Raw genomic sequence first — 18,748 nt, 5'->3', positions numbered from 1 at the left:
ATGTGCGTGTTGTACAGGCCCCGCCCCTCGGCATGGACAGCCAATCAGGTGACGGCACTGTAATTTGATGGGACGTTGTCAACAACTGGTCAGGGAGGAAGAAAAGTGTCATTTGCTTGTGTGTTAGTTTAGACTGGCTTCAGGGGGACATTTGTTCTCGTACTTTTAGCTTAAGGTTTGATATTTTGAGACAACCACGTCGTATTCACTTAATGTTCTAATAAGCAGCTATGGGCGATAAAGTTATGGAAAGCGGCTAACGTTAGCTCACTGAATGTATTTCAGTCAGTTGCAGTTGTCAGAAGTTGGCTAGGCACAAGCTAGCTGCTACGTACTTAGCTAACGTTAGTACAGTGGGGGTTGGTTGCTATTTATTGTGAGCGTCTGATAGCCTGCGGTGGGTTGTGGCCGGCTATAAAAACATCACGTCTGTCGAGCGTCTGTAAACCTGCAGAGGGTCCCCGGTTCTGGACGTAAGGAGGTCTTTGAGATAACCTACAATGGATCTGTTTGACAGTCACAGCACAGGTAAGGAAGGAGTACAGTAGCTACTGTAACAGAAAGCTAACAGCAGCAGGCCAGCTAATAACTATCGGGACACTGGCTGCAAGCTCACAGGGAGTGACATTCACCCGAGGACACATGTTGAGAAAGGGGGAATCGGCTTTTGACAAACCAAATGACAGCAACTTTATGTTTTCTGAGTAACTGGTTTCTTTTTTACAGGTGTGGAATCACCCGAAGCTAACTTAATCTCAGTATCTGTTGATTGTCCTGCAGTAACATGATAACATTTCCATACGACTGCCTCTTCCCCATGAACAAAAAGCAGAATGGGCTGTAAGAAAATCGTGTGGTTTATTCAGGCAACGTTTTGATTTTATTTGAACTAATGACCTGATTAATACTAGCAATACATTTCTTAACGGACATTTTTAAACTCTTGACAGAAAAATAGTGTCCTCCTCTGTCAGGACTGAAGTTGTCTGTTAAAACACAGCAGCACTGTTTTCCCTGTTTAAGCCTAGTGGCTTGCTAGTAGCTGTGTTTTGTCTTTTGTGTGGAGCTCTGATAAGTCATGTTCAGCTCCGGCTACCAGCAGTCAGCTGCTTTATTGCCTCTGCTGTGCTCCCAAGGCGTCCAGGGCTTTATTTAAACAAGCAAAAAGGCAAGTGCACACACTATAATACCTCTCAGGAAAGCTAAGTATTCTTGAACTGAAGGGAGCTACAACCAAATCACAGCAATTAGACTTCCTGTTTCTTGTGTGTGTGCTCTAGGTTGTGACTTTGGGATTTTCAGTTCAAGACCAAACTTGTATTTCACAATCACGTTTTGATCGAAGGCTTTGCAGATTCTTCCTTCCTGTATTGTTATAGTGACTAACTAACCAATAACAGTATTGTGGTTCACCACTCTGCGGCTGTGTCGGTTGTGTGTTCTGACTTGGCCTGAATTATTTGACACACCTGTCAAACTCAGTCATAGCTATTATTTAACTTTAGTTCTGAGATGCTAAGGTACGATTGATAAATGCTTTGAGTCAACAGGAAGAACACAGTCAGCGGTTAACATGTTTTACTGCTGGATTTGCGTATAATCTTGTTGCTTGCCTGGCTGATGATAATGACCTCTGTTATCTGTCATCTTGCTTATATGAAATATCTTCCATCATAATAACACAACAGTATCCCCACAGCTATAAGTAGATGATATGACAACTATTAATGCTTGATGTGTTTCATATGTGCCTTCATTTTTTTAATCCTAAACTTTTCTGGACATTACACAGTACCTACTACTTAGCTTCTAGCCTATTAATAGACATTCATACCACAGCAATGAGGTCCAGACAGAGACACTGTGACAACTCATGCTGTCATATCAGAAACACTGTACTGGATTGACAAGAAACCAAATAATTTACTTCTTACATTTCTGGGGTGTTGACTTCCTTTTGGGGAGTTAGGGCTCATCTTTGTTAGTTGTACTAGTCTTTGAGTGAATGGCATGTATTCACTGCATATTTGTCGTCTCCTCTGTGCTTTCCACTCAAATTCATCAACAGCTCAGACTGAACATCCATTGTCCTTAGCCTGTAAAAGCATGAATGGATTGCAAGGCAGAATGGGAGTTTTACATCGCACAGCATTTCACTAGTTTAGATATTGAATTAAGAACTTGAACATGCCTCTGATTGTTTCAGGAATTACTGCTCGGAGACTCTGGCTGTGAAAAAATTACAGGAATTTTGTAAGACAAGGCTTAATTCTTATCATGATGCTGAAGGCGCAGGTTAGTTTCAGGAGATGCAAGCTTTTGTACACTGCAGTAGCATGTGACATGATGGTCAGATGATGAATATTCATTGTCTTTGCCCTTTCTTACCAAATATTTTCTCAGTTAATTTCATTACATCTTAGCAAATTAACTGTGAAGGAGAGAGAGTGATTTTGCACTTTACAGGATTGGTAATGCCAGTAATTAACAGCGTATAACCAACCAGATGAACCAGTTTTATTTAGGTCAAAGTACCAGGAAATACTGTTTGAGGTGAAGTAACAGGAAATTGCAAGAAACTCAGTCAGTGCTTGTTAAATGGGGTTTCATGTTTCCTACACTTTCAATGACAACAACAACAAAACTTTGTGTTGATCGGTGTCTTGTTGGCACTACTTTTTGTGAAAACTTTAAAATTCCCAAAACACTGCGCATACGCTTACGTGTACGCATATGTGTACTGTTATGCGTGACAATCATTTGTAATCTGGTACGTCTCTCTTGTCACGCTCTCTTCCCTTTTTGAGAATCTTCTGTCTGATTTCTCTTCCTCTATGTGTTGCAGAGCACGCCAACCTGCCGAGGAACATGATTGAGAACAGTATGTTTGAAGAGGAGCCTGATGTGGTAGATTTGGCCAAAGACTCCACTGCCTTTCCGGTATGACAGTTTCACGTACTAATAGTGTAAAGAGACCAGGGTTCTATAAATGAGGATCAGTTAATTCATGAAGAGCTGACACTTGTGGGTAACTGAAAATGCCAGCTCAGTACATCTTTCACTTCCCTTTAAGTTATTTTGTCACTATCAGCTGCATCTATCTATCTATCATCAAAATTGAATCAATTAATTTGAGCAAAATGGAGCTTCATTTTAGTATGATGACAATGCTGTAACTACATTGTGCTTATAGTAGTCTCTTCAGGGCTGCAATTTATTAAACCTCTGTCACCATAGATATACTGTATCATAAAACCACATAAACAAAACCTTATAAACACTAAATGCATTCTCACACTCTCTTCTATCATTGAAATTTGCCTGTCATCTGTAGCTTGTTCTTTATTGAGTCTTCTCTGTTGTGATTATTTTCAACTGTACCTCATTAATTATACATATGATATCCTACTATTTAATTTACTAGTGGAGACTTTCCAGTTATTGGTATTACATGATAAACACTGCAGAGTTTACCCAGAAAATAACAGGGTGTGCTGCACATGTTCTCTCTAGACGTTTCCCGCTCTTGACCCAGATGAGGTGGCGTATGAGCCTCGTAGCTCACGGTTACTTGTGCGAGGCCTGGGAGAAAATGACATGGACGAGGATGAGGAGGACTGTGAGTCTTCAGCTCGTCTCCTGGGCATGTCCTTCATGAATCGTAGCTCTGCTCACAGATCCAGTTCTTCCCCTTATACCAGACAGGCTCCGCCGAGGTAATACACTGAAAAGGCCATTATTTAATATGCTGTACAGTATGTTTGCATAAAAAGTCTTTTTTCTACTGTGATATGCCTTGTAACATTTCAGATCAGTGCTCCATAAATAATTATGCAGTGACTTTTGTGATTAGTGTGTGGAACTTGGCGATATACAACTGTTCAAATTGGGTGAATTTACTGTTATTGTCCAACCAATGCAACAGTTTCTCAAACATCTGTGAAGCAAATACTAAAGAGCTTTTTTATTTTTAGGAAAAACATTTAAAAATGGTTAAACCTTAATAAGGTATTAACCATAGATGGAAGTCAAACATAATGGGGAGTCTCTGTGTGCTCTGTAAACATCTATTTCACTACTATGACCTTAGCACTTACAAAGATATATGTAAAATTGTAAATTACATCTGTGTACAAATGTTTACCAAAACTGCTGCTAAATTCAAAGTCCTGAAACTTTATCGGAGGAGTCGCTCAAGGTTTAGTAAATGTTTTCTCAGAATGGTCCTCTCCACAGAAGAGACTGACTTTGTTCCCAGTTTGAATGGGTGCTCTGAAGAGATCAGGCTGTTTTTGCTTTTACTGTTGAAATGGCAGGTGTTAAAACTTGACTGCAGCCAAATCAGTTTACTTTTTTGAATAATTTACTGCCTACTCAAATCTTACACAGAAGTTCTATTTCACACAACCTAAAAGTTAGCTCAGGGTGCGGATAATATATAGAGCATAACATACGTACAGATTAAAGTGTACACTCAGGAATTGTTGGAGGTCCATTTTCACAACCTCTGTACCCTGCAGCACCACCCTTGACAGCTATTTTAAAAACACTGCTGCTCCCTGTTTCTTCAAAACTGTAAATTGGTTAATGTAATTAATGTGAAACTCTTTTTGGTTTCAGGTCATGTTCACGACCCTCAGCCCGTACCATGGTTGTATGTGTGTTATTTCTGGTGATAGTGGCCTCTATGACCATGGTACTGTACTTCTTACCTGGTTGCACTTTTACCAAGGTAAGAAAATGTTTAGCTACCTCTGTTTAGGTCGGGCTTGTAATAATCTATAGAAAAACAACATTCACTCTTATTACGCTTTAAGCTAATCTGTCTGTCAAACACTTTCCCTTTTTATATATGCTTCATGCTCAGTCAGTTTCTTATTTTCCTGGTTTACTGCAATCCTCCATCCTTCTGCAGGCGGGTTGTCGAAAGCCGAACAAAACCACTCCAGTTGAGCCAATTTACCCCATCTCTACAAATGGTGAACTGTTTCCATGGGCACAGCTCCGACTACCTTACAGCATACATCCTATCAGCTACGACCTCACTCTGAACCCCAACCTCGATGACATGACCTTCACTGGCCAAACTGTTATCAACATGACTGTGCTTCACAACACAAAGCGCATTGTCCTGCACGGTGCCAATCTTAACATTACCAAAGCTACCTTCAAGGTAGGACTGAAAGAGGTTTTTGTGCAGATGAACCAAGCATTTGACTTATTGCTTTTGTTACATTGTCTGCTACTTTTTGACTGATAATTTCTCTCTTGTAGCTGGGTGATGGCGAGGTCAAGGATGTGACAGTACTGGAGTACAAACCCAGACAGCAGCTAGCCGTTAAGTTCTCTGAGGAGTTGAAGGCAGGCCAATACTGTGTTCTAACTCTGGATTACTCTGCAACCCTCTCACACACCTATGATGGTTTCTACAATAGTTCATACACTGATAAAGATGGAAACAGAAGGTACACTTGACTAATTGATGTTGGAAGTGCAGGTTGAAGATGTGCTGCAGAATATGGACTCGACTCAACTTAAGATCAAGCACTAACGAACAATGTTGTATTAATATCAACTGAAAAATGAAATTGGACTTTGATGTTTTTTGTGGATTTTACAGCGTTTATCTACTTCAGCATGTGCATTTTTATCTCTCCCTTGTCCTCAGGGTCCTAGCAGCAACACAGTTTGAGCCACTGTATGCCAGGAAGGCCTTCCCTTGTTTTGATGAGCCATCTTTCAAGGCCACTTTCCTGATTAAAATCAGCAGAAAGCAAGACTACATGACTCTTTCCAACATGCCTAAGGTATAGTAAAGTTTTTAATGATCTGTTGATTTTTTTTAGTATGATGCTAAGGGTTGAAACATCCTAATTCTGTGGTAAGTTACTCTCTTTGATTGGTGTAATTTTTTTCCACTTTAGCCTTTACAGTGCAATTGTAAGGGCGAGTAGTGTCTGATTTGAGAATTCAGACTAAAACAGTAACATACAACAGACACAGTTTTTAGTTACATTTGGTTTCAATAGTGTGACACAGTTTCCTACTTGTGGCATCTTTGTGGACATACAAAATATGATCACACTTTCTGTGTTATAAGGAAGAACCAGAGTTTGTCAGTGTTTGTACTCAGCATCACTAGGTTAGCCCGGATGTCATTATGTGATGCCAGCTGTTGGCTAGTAACCCCTGACACATACAAAATGAAGTAGTATTTCATGTCAATAACTTAACATGTCTGGTTTATGAACTTGATCGGTGTGCACATTCTCATTCTCTGCCCTAACATGTTGTCAATTACACCAACAGTCTCGTGTCGTGTCAGAATTTACTGAACGACATTATGATAAAAATTCTGTATTATGTCACTTCCACTCTTGAGGATCTTGTGAGTCATTTGTGTTCCCACTGTGAATTCTCAGCTCTTAGCGTGGGCACAGTTAAGCTAACAGACAGTGTATTGGCATTTGCTTTCAGTGCTGTATTCTACACTCGTTTGACAGCGGGCCAATTTTGATTTAGGCTAGAGCATACTACCCACAATAACTGATAGTTTTCTCATTCTTATTCTGTGTGTTTCAGGCTAAATCAACACTACTTCCCAATGGCCTTGTGCAAGATGAGTTTGAAAGGACCAGCGTCAAAATGAGCACCTATCTAGTTGCCTTCATCGTTTCTAACTTCACCCCCATTAGCAAAAATGTTTCGAACACCTTGGTATGTATTGACAGGGATATAACTCCATTTTACTTTCAGTTTAATCTGTACATGTTTAAGTCAGTATGTTGTTTTCTGCCTTTAGAAATCGGCAATGTTGTGCTGTGGCTGATAAACTAAGTGTATGTGCATATGTACTGTATTGTCTGCTTGTTTTAGGTGTCTGTCTACTCTGTGCCAGAGAAAAAGGAGCACACTGACTATGCTCTGGATACAGCTTCCAAACTGCTGGAGTTTTACAATAGCTTCTTCGAAATTGAATACCCCCTCAAAAAACTAGGTAAGTACACACACACCTCTGCATTTCACACAGTGTTTGCACTTTTCTTTTTTAATCCTTTGTTATTGATCTTATTTCTATCCTCCGTTTCTCCTACCCTATATACTCCCTTTCTCTTTTGTCAGACTTAGTAGCCATCCCAGACTTCTTGGCAGGAGCCATGGAGAACTGGGGTCTCATCACTTTTCGGGAGACAACCCTGCTGGTGGGCAAAGAGTCCTCTCCACTGGAAAAACAAGTAGTTGCCTCTGTCATAGCACATGAGCTCGCTCACCAGGTAGTTATGTTCATATTTGTGTCTGTGAAAGGAACAGAGATGGTGAATATGTTCAGCGTCATATTATATCTGATGTTGTGTTTCAGTGGTTTGGAAACCTGGTAACTATGAGCTGGTGGAATGACCTGTGGCTCAATGAGGGCTTTGCCACTTACATGCAGTATATGTCACTGCAGACAGTGTTGCCACAGCTGGACACTGTAAGTCCACACATCTGTCTCATAAATTTCCCCTTGCATATTTTCAAAACGGTTAAAGATGGGTGCCTCTCTGTGTGCTCCTGCAGTAATTCATGCTTGTTTGCAGGGTAATTTATTCCTATCAGTGCGGTTTAGAGCCATGGACAAAGATGCACTTAACTCGTCCCACTCTGTGTCGACAGAGGTTAATACTCCGGAACAAGTGGAAGAGATGTTTGATTCTGTGTCCTACGAAAAGGTACACTTTTATAGACAGAAGTACATACATAGGTGCTTTGCTCATAAATTTACTAAACTTCAGTATCCAGTTTTTTATCTCAGGAAGAAATTTCAACATTGGCTCTCACAGTTATTATTGTAGTAATGATGTGTTTTGGGACTGATCACAGATGCTTAGTACTTTTTGTCTTCCAGGGTGCATCTATTCTTCTGATGCTGAACACTTCCCTACCAGGAGATCAGCAGTTCAGAAAGGGCATCATTGAATACCTAAAGGAGTTCAGTGGGGCGAATACAGACACTGATGACCTCTGGAACAGCCTCACAAAGGTGTGGTGTGTTAGTGTGTTCATTTATCTGTATGCTTTTCTGTTAATACATGTTATTTTCATTTCCTAGTCATGCTTTACAACAATAGTTTATCCCTTAACTCCCCTCTGCAGTTTTACAGCTAGCCATTTAACAAAAATATATTCTTCCTGGTATTGTCAGAATTTAGCTTGTTTTTCTGTCATCACATTATGGGTGATCACAGAGAAGTGCCGCAGGAGCAGGGATAGGTTTTGTTAAAATTTGAACAGTGTTACCTCTATCACTTGTTGATCTTTTATATATATATATATATATATATATATATATATATATATATATATATATATATATATATATATATATATATATATATATATATATATATATATATATATATATATATACACACACACTTTGAATTTCTGAACAGCAGTTTAAATGATGCTCTGGCCATTTCAGATTACTTTTTGTGAAGCCATAGCTTGACAATTGGCCGGTAAATGGTTACTATTTATTATTAACCCGTGTCTGTATAATTTACTTAACTTAATGTCAGGGCTCTGGGCTGCCAACATACATAACATCATCGATAACGAGATGGACTGTGTATGTGACACACTTTCATTGGATGCTTGCACAGATTGACTTTGTTTCTGCTCTTACATGTAAAATACTTCTTACACCTGTGGTGTTGAGCATTATCAGCATCAACTCTTGTGTGATCACACTTCTGAACATTTAGTTTTCTCTGGCATTGTCACTCAGAGCAGAGTCTGTGTGTATGTGCTGCAGCATGTAAGAGAGCTACCCCTCACACACAGGCTCAGAGAGAGACAACTCGAAGAAAATGCGTATCAAATATGCTGAATACGATTTCTGTAGCAGTAATAGCTAGGAAATGTTATTTCTTAATTTCTACAGTTCTCAAAACAGAACTGATAATGTTCCTTGGTCTATGATAATTTATCTGCGGGGCCCATTTATTAACAATTTTCAGTACCCATCCCTACGCTGGAGCTGCATTATACACTTAAAAGCCAAAAAATCACTAAAGTAGTTGATAATGTAATCATTTATTGATCCCTTGTTCACTTTTGGGGTTACTCCCTTTACACATTGACTACACATAGTAGCTCAAGACATATACATACAGATTGTACAATTCTTAACAAGAAGGTTTGAAATGAGTGCAGTGTACCAAGTTATGACTCTCGTCCTGCTGTCTGTGTTGCCCCGGCTGATGTTTAACTTCCACCTGCTTAGTCTCACACAGATAATCTGGATGTTCACCACAATTCTGAATGTCATGTCCTAAAAATCTGGAATGTAGAGAATGTTCAGAGTTTGTGTTTGGCTCGTTAATCCAAAGACATTGTTGTTGATGGATTTGGTGTTGTGCACACCATGTGTGTTGGGTTTTCCCTCTTTTTTTTATTTGTTCATACACCCTTTGGGTTTGGATTAGAGAATTAAAAAAAAAAATAACTACATAATTTCACATAATTCCCACAGTTTTATGTTTTGTGGAAAACAAATGAACATGACACCGGACTGCACAGACAGACTGGATTCCTCTTCCTGTCCACAGGTCGAGGTTTCCACACATCACCAGAATGTTTCAGAGATGATGAACTCATGGACATCACAGAAAGGTTTCCCACTGGTCACTGTGAGCCGCAACGGAGATGAAGTGAACCTCACGCAAGAGCACTTCCTGCTCACATCTGAGAATGCCACGCATGCTTCCAGGTGGGTTGCATTATCACACACACAGACAAACACAGATCGTACAACACACCACAACTCTAACTGTGCTGTGCTCTCTGCTTAGCTTGTGGAATATTCCAGTGACATACGTAAACGACAGCTGTAGTTTGGCTCCTGAGTGCAGACAGGTATTCAATTTGAAGACCAAGTCAGGTAAAACACTAAGCAGTAACCTTCTACACTGAGTCTCCGAATCTCAAACACTGTGTCTAATAGTACATTTTTGTGTGTGTGTGTTCCTTTTTAGGCACGCTTAAGGTTCCAAAAAGTGTAAAGTGGCTCAAGTTGAACTACAGAAACACAGGCTTCTACATTGTCCACTATGGAAATGAGGGCTGGGCAGCTCTTATAGATGCCTTGTCCAAAAATGTCAGTGTTCTTACACATGAGGACCGTGCATCGCTTATACATAACATCTTTGCACTCTCCAGGTATAAAAGACAACTTACACTGTCTTTTTCATTTTCAGTCAGTGATAAATGAAGAGGAGTTTTTTTCTTTTCCAGCTGTTGTACTTCATTAGTATATTCCACCTTTTCTCTGTCCTGTGTTATCAATAGATTTGGACGTGTATCCTTCCAACAAGTCCTCAACGTGTTGGAGTATATGCCCAGTGAAACTGAGTCTGCTCCTGTGACAGAGGCCCTATTACAGCTCAACAGGATTTACAGGCTGCTCGACAAAAGACAGGAGTCTGGTCTTGTGGCCCGCATGAGGGTACTTTACTCAGTTTTAAGAAATTAGATGTGCAGTGAGCCACAACATTAACATATGCTACAGAAATTAATAAATGCCGTCTGAAGTGATTTAATTATAGTGCTTAAGTTTGTAATACTGACTTAGATAAGGAATAACTTTGATAAGTAAGTCAAATAAAAGCAGGTTTAAACAGTTGATACTACCACGGCTTCACTAACTGTTACTAACTCAAAAGTGATTTCTTTCCCATTACTGACTAATAATGTATACCTTAGTTACATTTATATTATTTTAATTAAACTACACTCACCAATAGCTAAAATTTTATCCAAGAAGATAATGTTTGATGTTGTGTTACAACTTGTGGGCTGTAGTATTTCACTCTGCTAACACATCCATGTTGTTTGTCTTGAATATAACAGAGCTATATTTTGATGCATTTTGGCTCTCTGATGAAGAGTCAAACATGGGGAGAGGAGAAGAGTGTCTCCAAACAGGAGCTGCGCTCATCCCTACTGGGGATGGCCTGCAGTATGAAAGAAGAAAATTGCACACAGCAAGCAAAATCCCTCTTCAAACAGTATGTTGACTCCAATGAGACCTTTAGGTACGTAAAGAACACGAAAAACATTTTATTTTCTTACTCTGGCAGGGTCATGGTGGCAGCGGGGTGAGCAGCGTAGACCAGAAATCTATGAAGAAATAGAAGTGACCTGTTAGGTTCATGTAACACAAATCATAAGGTTTTTTTGTTGTTTTTTTTGCTGGAAAGCGCTTTGGTGGCACGGCTATTATTACTCCGCCAAGGAACACAGCAGAGCTATGTGGTGATTGACGTACGTTTGTTTGTTTGTGCACCACATTACTCAAAAACAGAATAACACATTTGGATGAAATTTTCAGGGAAAGTCAGAAATGACACAAGGACCAAATGATTAGATTTCCGTATCATTGTAAGATAGCGGCTCGGCGTCACTGCTGATGATCACATGATTGCAATCCCGCTACAAATCCACCACTACGGACTTATCGGGACTTATTTGTTGGAAATTATACAACAACCGAGCAGCCTTGGCGGAGTACTGCGCTCTCTGAGTGCTTTTCTTGTTTAAAATGTATTAAAAAAAAATAAAAAATTATGGCATGACTTGACTTAGCATGTGTGGGAGGGGACATAATTTAATGGGTATCTAGCAATTGAGTTATAGAAAGAAGTGGACAAATTGCAATCTAAAGTCTCTCTGTGTATTTATTCTTTGTATATCTATTTCTGTAGGATTCCAGGTGATCTGCAGCATGTTGTCTTCTCAGTGGCAGCTCAGTCAGATAAAGACTGGACGACTTTGCACAGCATGTATGAACGTGTCGCCTATGATGCAGAGAAACGAAAAATTCTGCAGGCCCTAGCATCCACTGAGGACACAAGACGTTTAGTGTGGTAAGTGTTTATGTTTGCATTAGTTAGGCCAGTTTCAAGTCAGTTTCATTTGGACTAAGTTCACTCCCCTCAACCCCTGCAGGATGGCATTAAGTTCACCACTTCACAAAATACTACATCTTCGTTAGAGACAAAGATCTACAAAAACATCTTACAATTATTTCATTTTGAAAATTACATTTTAAAATGACCAAACTTGATTCCACATCGACCAGGGTTTGATACACATAAGGACTTAGACTTTAGCGTTACCTGCATCATTATATTACTATAGTTTAGATGTAGGATGTGTTCATTACTCTGCTTAGTATTGTGACTTGACTGGCAAATAGTAACTTTTCTAAACATTGATCTGATATTTATGCCTCCATGCTGGCAACAGACTTGTGTGTAGTCTCTGTCTTAGCTGAGGACAAACCATTTTTATAGATGCCTCTGTTTTTATACAACCTCAAATTTAGTTTAGCATTTCTTTATTGCAATTTTGACATGTACACTGAAAAAACTACATCTGCAAGAAGAGAAATTGGTAAATATATTGGCAAGGCCGTTTCATGCTACATACATTTGGTGACATTTTATCCAGACGGATGTTTGGTAAGTATAAAGAACATCATTTACTAAATCTCAGATATTTAACAAGTAATAAAAAAAGTTTTCTTTTAAGTATAAATTGAGTTTTAATGTCTTTTTATTTATTATTTGCATTATGTTTTTGTTTGGAAGGCCCGTAGTAGTATATCGGTGTGTAGCAGTGGCTTGACAAGTAATTCATTCATGTTATGTGGTAGTCATGGTAGGGACTGTAGTGTCAGTGCACTGGACAGCATTTGAACACTTATTATGGTCTGTGTAGGGTTCTGAAGGCAGGTCTGGAGGGGGATATCATCCAGACGCAGGACTTGCCTCTCATCATCAGCACTGTGTGTAATGGATTTGCTGGCTATTTGTTTGCCTGGGATTTTATACAAGAGAACTGGGACCGCCTCATAGAGAAGTAAGTTGTCCCTGTCAGCTTCGTACAATTTGTCACAGAATGCATTTTATGATTATTGTAAATTTTCTAAAATTTAGAAGGCAAAATACCATCAGAGTTTGTGTGTTTTTCATTGTAGGTTTCCTGTGGGCTCCTTTGCTATCCAGACAATCATCAAATCTGCTACCTCCCAGTTCTCCACACAGGCACACCTTAATCAAGTATGCGTTCTTTTTTTTCTAATGGAAAACATTTATGCCTTATTGCATTTGAAGGTCTATGCACTTGTTTGTGGGGAGATGTTAACGGAATACTTGAAGTGTGTTATGTCTGATTTGCCATTTCATTTTGTGTGTTTTTCTGCGTTGTACAGGTGCAGGCTTTCTTCTCCAGTCTGAAGGAGCGTGGCTCTCAGATGAGGAGTGTGCAGGAAGCTTTGGAAACCATCAGACTGAACCAGCGCTGGATGGACGAGAACCTGCCCACACTTCGAAAAAGGCTGTAACGTAGGCGCTACATCCAGTCTACACGCAAAGGGGGTGTGTCTTTAAGACAACAGCAGTGTTTGCACTATTGTAGGACTGTGTCTCATAACTCCCTTTATCCAGGCCAGAGTATTAATCAACAACAGAGGTTGTGCTCTGGGTGGGTGGACAGGGTGTTTGATGTTTTGAGATTGGTCCTGTCAGTTGTACTTGATCCCTCAGGGTGGCTTTGATTGTGTGTCTGACAGGGTGTTGTCAGATGCAACACACACTCATGTTTTATGCTGTTGACCAAACCTCCTCTGCAGTTCTCATCTGAACCTCATGCCTGAGCAGACAATCATGCTTCACCTGCAGTCCTTTAGTCCAGCTGGATCTCAGACACCTAACTGTATGAGCTGTGTAATGGCCACTTCAAAAATCAAAATTATGATGAATGTAAACATTACTGTGTATGTGAGTACTGTCAGTCGTATGCGAAGATGCAGCTCTAAGGGAATCCTCAGTAAGGATAAATTGAAAATAATGCTACTTGAGGGAAGGAATTGGTGTTACCTAACCATTTATCTCTGTGCTATGAAAATCAGTGTAGAAATAATATAATTGTAGTCTGTACTAGTTTTTATGCAACCTGAAGCATTTGCTATATTAGTCATGGTTGGACTAGAAGATTGGTTGATTGATCGATAGCTTCAAATACCAAACTTGTGTTGGCATCAATTGAATGTACTGAAAAACCTTCCCACTGTGTACTGTAGACAATGTACAGAAGAAAACAGTGCAGGTTTAAATCAACAACCAATGTGTCTTAGGTGAGAGCAGACAGTGCACACTGGAGCCAAATGTTAATTCTTTTCTTCCTCTACCAGCCATAAACACAGTTTTACTCCAATCAACAAGGTTTATTTTGGTTGCTTTTGCCTGCTGTGCAGTAACTGTAAAGCGTCACTCTTTAACTCTATGCGCGCTTGTAAAGTTGTAATTATAATGTAAATATGCCCAACCCCTTAGCCTTTTCCCCTGCGATTTTGGATGTACTATTTTAAACATCTTGACTTTAAACATTTTAGGATTTGCTTTCTGTTGTGTATATAGAGTGTAAAGAGGAAATGTATACATAGAATTGATCAAGAGCCTTGGTCAAAACTTTTTACTGTATTTACTGATTTAGACAACCATGAAGAGATCCCTTTGCTAATGAATGTTGTGTTTTAAGGGCTATTGTGCATATTGAAGATATAAAGTATATAGAAGAATGTCTATGTTGATAATCTGTCCAGTAAGCTGTTGCTTAGCAGCCAAAAAATGCAGTTTTAAGTTACTCCAGTGTTAGAGACTGCAATGATGAATGAAGAGTAGGCTAGCTGTTTGTTGTCTGATGTCCCCTACTTATGCTCCAAGGTGTTATTTAAATGCAGCTGTGCACCGATTTAGCTTTATTTTAAAGTAAACGTGGTACTTATTTAATCCATTACTTGTCATGATCCTGATGTCAATAGATCTGAAAATTGTTTGGTTTTTGGACATCCTGGTTACCTTCATCAGACTTGGATTTCTTTGGTCAGTCTTATTGTTGAAGCCTTTGTGTCTCATTTGTGTATAAATCACATTGATACAAGGAGAAGTGATGACTGTTACAAATGAAACGGAGGAGATCTGTGTGTGTACAGGTTTGGGTGGCTTGGTTTTGTGTTTAGAGAGCGCACAAAGATGGGAGCACTGGTGAGGGATCATGTGCTTAATTTTGCAGTAGTGACTCCCAGTGGTTGGTCAGGGCAGCTACATGTATCTGGGATGATTAAATGAACCTTGTTGGATGTTAGCAAGGCTGAAGAAAACACAAAGTGACACTCTGGGTACTGGAGGCGGCACCAGCTGATCGACCCTCTTCCTAGGTTAACAGTGTTGGATCAGTTTGAAGAGTCACAGTACAGAGAACTGCACTGGGGATAGGTGTTGTAATAATCAGAATTATCTTTACTTAAGGAATCTTGTTTTTTATATATCTCTCCACAGATTATGAACAATATTGCCCCTTGCCATGTTCCATTCTGGCCATCTTAATTTCACAGACTATGTGATTATGTGCTTGACTGGTATTTACTTTTATACCAGCTAACTGTAGACTCTATTGTTTGTGTTGTTTTGGGAAGTATTCCTTAATCAGCCCATGGAGTTTTATTTGGATGTCATATTTCAGTCAACTTCTACCAGTGATGTGATGTGATAAGAGGACTGTAGAGTACCACATGTGCAGTAAGCCCGGTCAGATTGTTTTTGTTTTTGCACTGGGATGAAAGGCTGTAGATGCTGTAGATGCTCTCCATGTGAATGAAATATAAAGAATTCTTGTTTTCTGAAAATGTCGCCATGGTCTTCTGTCACTGATGGTCTCGAAAGAAAAACTTTAGAAATACTTTCCATATTTTAAAATGGTTGACATGTCTTTGAGATATTTTTTCCGAGTCCAGCCATAATTAATTTGTTGAAGTGATTTATTATAAAAATACTAAATTTACACAAGGATCCACATTTGAAAGTAAACCACTTAGGGGTCCATTTTATGCTCTTTGGGTTTTCCATTTTCCTTTAGTGTGTTATAGTTATTTTGTGCATGTAAAAAATTTGCAAAAATACAAAAAACATATCAAAGAGTGTTATTCTCTCCCACAGAAATCATTGATCCTTAGCTGCTTAAAATGTTTCGTCTGAAGTTGAGGCTTTTCTTCTGTTACTTATTTATGTCATCATGTACCAAATTTACAAAACGCTGGCCTAGCAGCTGGTTTTGCGAGCCCTCAATGATTGAGCAGTTTCATCGCAGTTTGCCATTATTTTCTTGCTCAGTCTGCTTCTACTGGGGTCCATCCTTAGAATCACAGAACTGAGGTTACAATCATAATCAGCAAAGCGTTACTTCGGTTGAACCATCTATACAATTCATGCAGATTATTCTTTTCAGGAGGCCTTGAAGAGACAGGAACTAAAACAGAACATTTCAGATAGAGGGTCGTAAGAGCTGCTGCACCAATGTAGAGTATGAAAAAAATAATGACTTTCGAACAATGAAGAATGTAAATATATGCTAGTAGACCCTAAAAATAAAATTGTGAATCTGTAAAAGTACATAATATGGGCTGTTAACTTTGGTCAAACAAAATCTTCACAAGAAGTAGAAAGAATTATTTATTAGGAAAAATGAAAAATCCATTAATGGATGAGAGTCTACACAGACAGATGATTCATGTCAATTAAATAAGACCAGAACATTGGGGTAGTTCACTGAAGGACAGTGGTCCACATAAATGTCTAGCTGAGTGCAAGAGAACATCAATAACAAAAAACAAGCAAAGAAAAAAGCAGGTACAGGAGTAAAAAGGCGTTTTCTCTCTTATCTGATATGATGCATCTGTAGGCAAAAAAAAAATCTAGATTGTTGCCCATGATTTTAAAAAAAAATTTTATACAGCAAGACCAAAATCATATAACGAAGGATGCTGTGTAAATGGAGCACAGATGCAGTACAAAATTCCTCCATGATGCTTCTTAGCTGCACCACCAGAGGTCATTCTAGCTCTTCTGGAAACGTCTTTGCTCTTGTTCATGTTGAATTTGTAGAATATACTTGATTTAATTAATTGTAGTGCGTAAATGATGTCAATCCTTTTTCATGATTCACTTACACACAGTGATTTAAAAGGACTTGAAGTTGTGGTTGGAGCCATTACTTTATGTTGAGTGTGTAAAACAAACAAAATGCATTTGTTGTAACAGTTGTGCAGGAATTTGCACATTCTGATCCAGTTCACCAAACTGTTTCCTTCTTTGTGTATGCATGCCAACATTATATAGGATAAATTAATTTATTTGTGTTCCATCTGATACATTGCGACAAAATCTTCTGTTCACATTTTAAACTTGGCTTGGTTTCTGTACTGTTCTTCACAAGATGGTGAACTGTATGGTAACTTGCCACAGGCACAGTTGTCATGACAGCTCATCGCCCGGTGTTGCACTAATTTATCCCAGCTGGTACGTTCAGGCAGTATGTAGCAAAACACAACTCAAGGCCTGAAGGTCTAAGTCATCAATTATAGATGATGTCTTTCCAACCTCACACAGGTTTACATCATTGCAACTTATGAGAGGGACCATCATAAATAATTCCTGTGTGGCATCCTGAGCTCAGTTGTCGTGACATTCTTCGGAGAATTCTCGAAGGTGACTCATAAATCCAAGCGACAAAAACTCAGTGTGTGAATGAAGGGGCTTCAGCCTCTGCTTACTTTGCCAAACAATCAGAAATAACTAATATAATTTCCAGAGCAACTAGAATCATTCAGGAAAAGGTTCACCCTGAGCACGCATGTGCACATGTAAAAAAAAAACAACAGCATGTAAACTAAAGATAGATACTTTATTCATCTTTATTGTGGAAACTCAAGGTATCCAGTAGCTCACACATGTTGCACTGAAGAAAGGTAAGAAAAGAGAACAAAAACATGTAATTAATGTGCAAAATAGAAATAAGGTGCCAAAAATGCTGGTGTTTACAAAAAAGTGTAAAGATTGTTGGTATCTACACTAAAATAGAGTATTAGCAAAATACAAATGGTACAATGTGAGAATAGGACTAATAATAATCATATAGGAGGGTTTGGTGATGAGTTCTGATGGGTCAGGATTATTGGTTTTATTGCACAGTTAAGAATTAACACAACTTGGATTTTTTTATGTGCAGACACGTTTGGAAATTGGTGATAGAGCAGCAGGTACATGGACATGGATATTGGTTTGTCATTTGCTGCTGGTAACACATTTGGAACAGACGTATATGTTAGACAATAAATGAATTTCCTAGGTGACATTTCTTCATTCTGGTTTAAGATCGAATGCCTAAAAGACCAATGACATTCCTACCAATCTTAGCCGTAGCAAGGTAAGATGACGAGGAGGGAAAACATTACACATGCAAAACATCTGCATGTTAGTTGTTGTGACTGTGAGTTTGTTAGTATGCCAGTATTTGCTGCAAGGGACGGAACAAGAACTGCTTGCTTGGCTGTATAGTCAAACTGAGGCAATTTAAAGCAAGAAGAGCATTTACATCAACAAATACATAAGTTAAGGTACATAAATAATTTCAGTTCCATGTCCGTGATGTATGGAGTATGCGTTGTCAGGCAGAATGAACGTTTCTTTAGATGACCTGATAAAAATACAGGAAGCAAAGTAAACAGTATGCTTTGTGGCTCATGAATGCTGTACTACAGAGATGCTGATGTGTTCACAATGATGAGTACGGACAGATAATTACGATATGTTGACGGCACGTGCAAGGAGATGGCAGCTATAGGCTTTCATCATTCCACAACACA

General features: G+C 39.0%; 1 protein-coding gene across 1 annotated transcript; it reads left to right on the top strand.

Moving 5' to 3' along the window:
• The first annotated feature begins 78 nt into the window (after positions 1–78).
• Positions 79–15,733, top strand: lnpep (leucyl/cystinyl aminopeptidase). Its single transcript, XM_023297891.3, has 22 exons — positions 79–528; positions 2,846–2,940; positions 3,514–3,716; positions 4,621–4,732; positions 4,916–5,173; positions 5,275–5,465; positions 5,669–5,807; positions 6,583–6,717; positions 6,877–6,997; positions 7,123–7,274; positions 7,361–7,474; positions 7,581–7,712; positions 7,889–8,023; positions 9,594–9,754; positions 9,837–9,925; positions 10,020–10,203; positions 10,333–10,489; positions 10,894–11,078; positions 11,748–11,909; positions 12,766–12,906; positions 13,025–13,106; positions 13,259–15,733. The coding sequence occupies exons 1-22, from the start codon at positions 501–503 to the stop codon at positions 13,388–13,390; spliced, it is 3,108 nt and encodes a 1,035-aa protein (XP_023153659.2). The 5' UTR covers positions 79–500; the 3' UTR covers positions 13,391–15,733.
• Positions 15,734–18,748: the final 3,015 nt, after the last annotated feature.

Source organism: Amphiprion ocellaris, chromosome 6, assembly GCF_022539595.1.
Source record: "Amphiprion ocellaris isolate individual 3 ecotype Okinawa chromosome 6, ASM2253959v1, whole genome shotgun sequence".
Classification (NCBI taxonomy): Eukaryota; Metazoa; Chordata; class Actinopteri; family Pomacentridae; genus Amphiprion; species Amphiprion ocellaris.
This window is presented reverse-complemented; position numbering and strand designations above follow the sequence as displayed.

Bases quoted from the DNA above. Each gene is read 5' to 3' on its own strand.
- lnpep (XM_023297891.3), top strand. From the start codon at position 501: ATGGATCTGTTTGACAGTCACAGCACAG. The intron at 9,755-9,836 runs GTGGGTTGCATT...CTCTCTGCTTAG, and splicing joins AATGCCACGCATGCTTCCAG to CTTGTGGAATATTCCAGTGA. The intron at 10,490-10,893 runs GTACTTTACTCA...TGAATATAACAG, and splicing joins GTCTTGTGGCCCGCATGAGG to AGCTATATTTTGATGCATTT.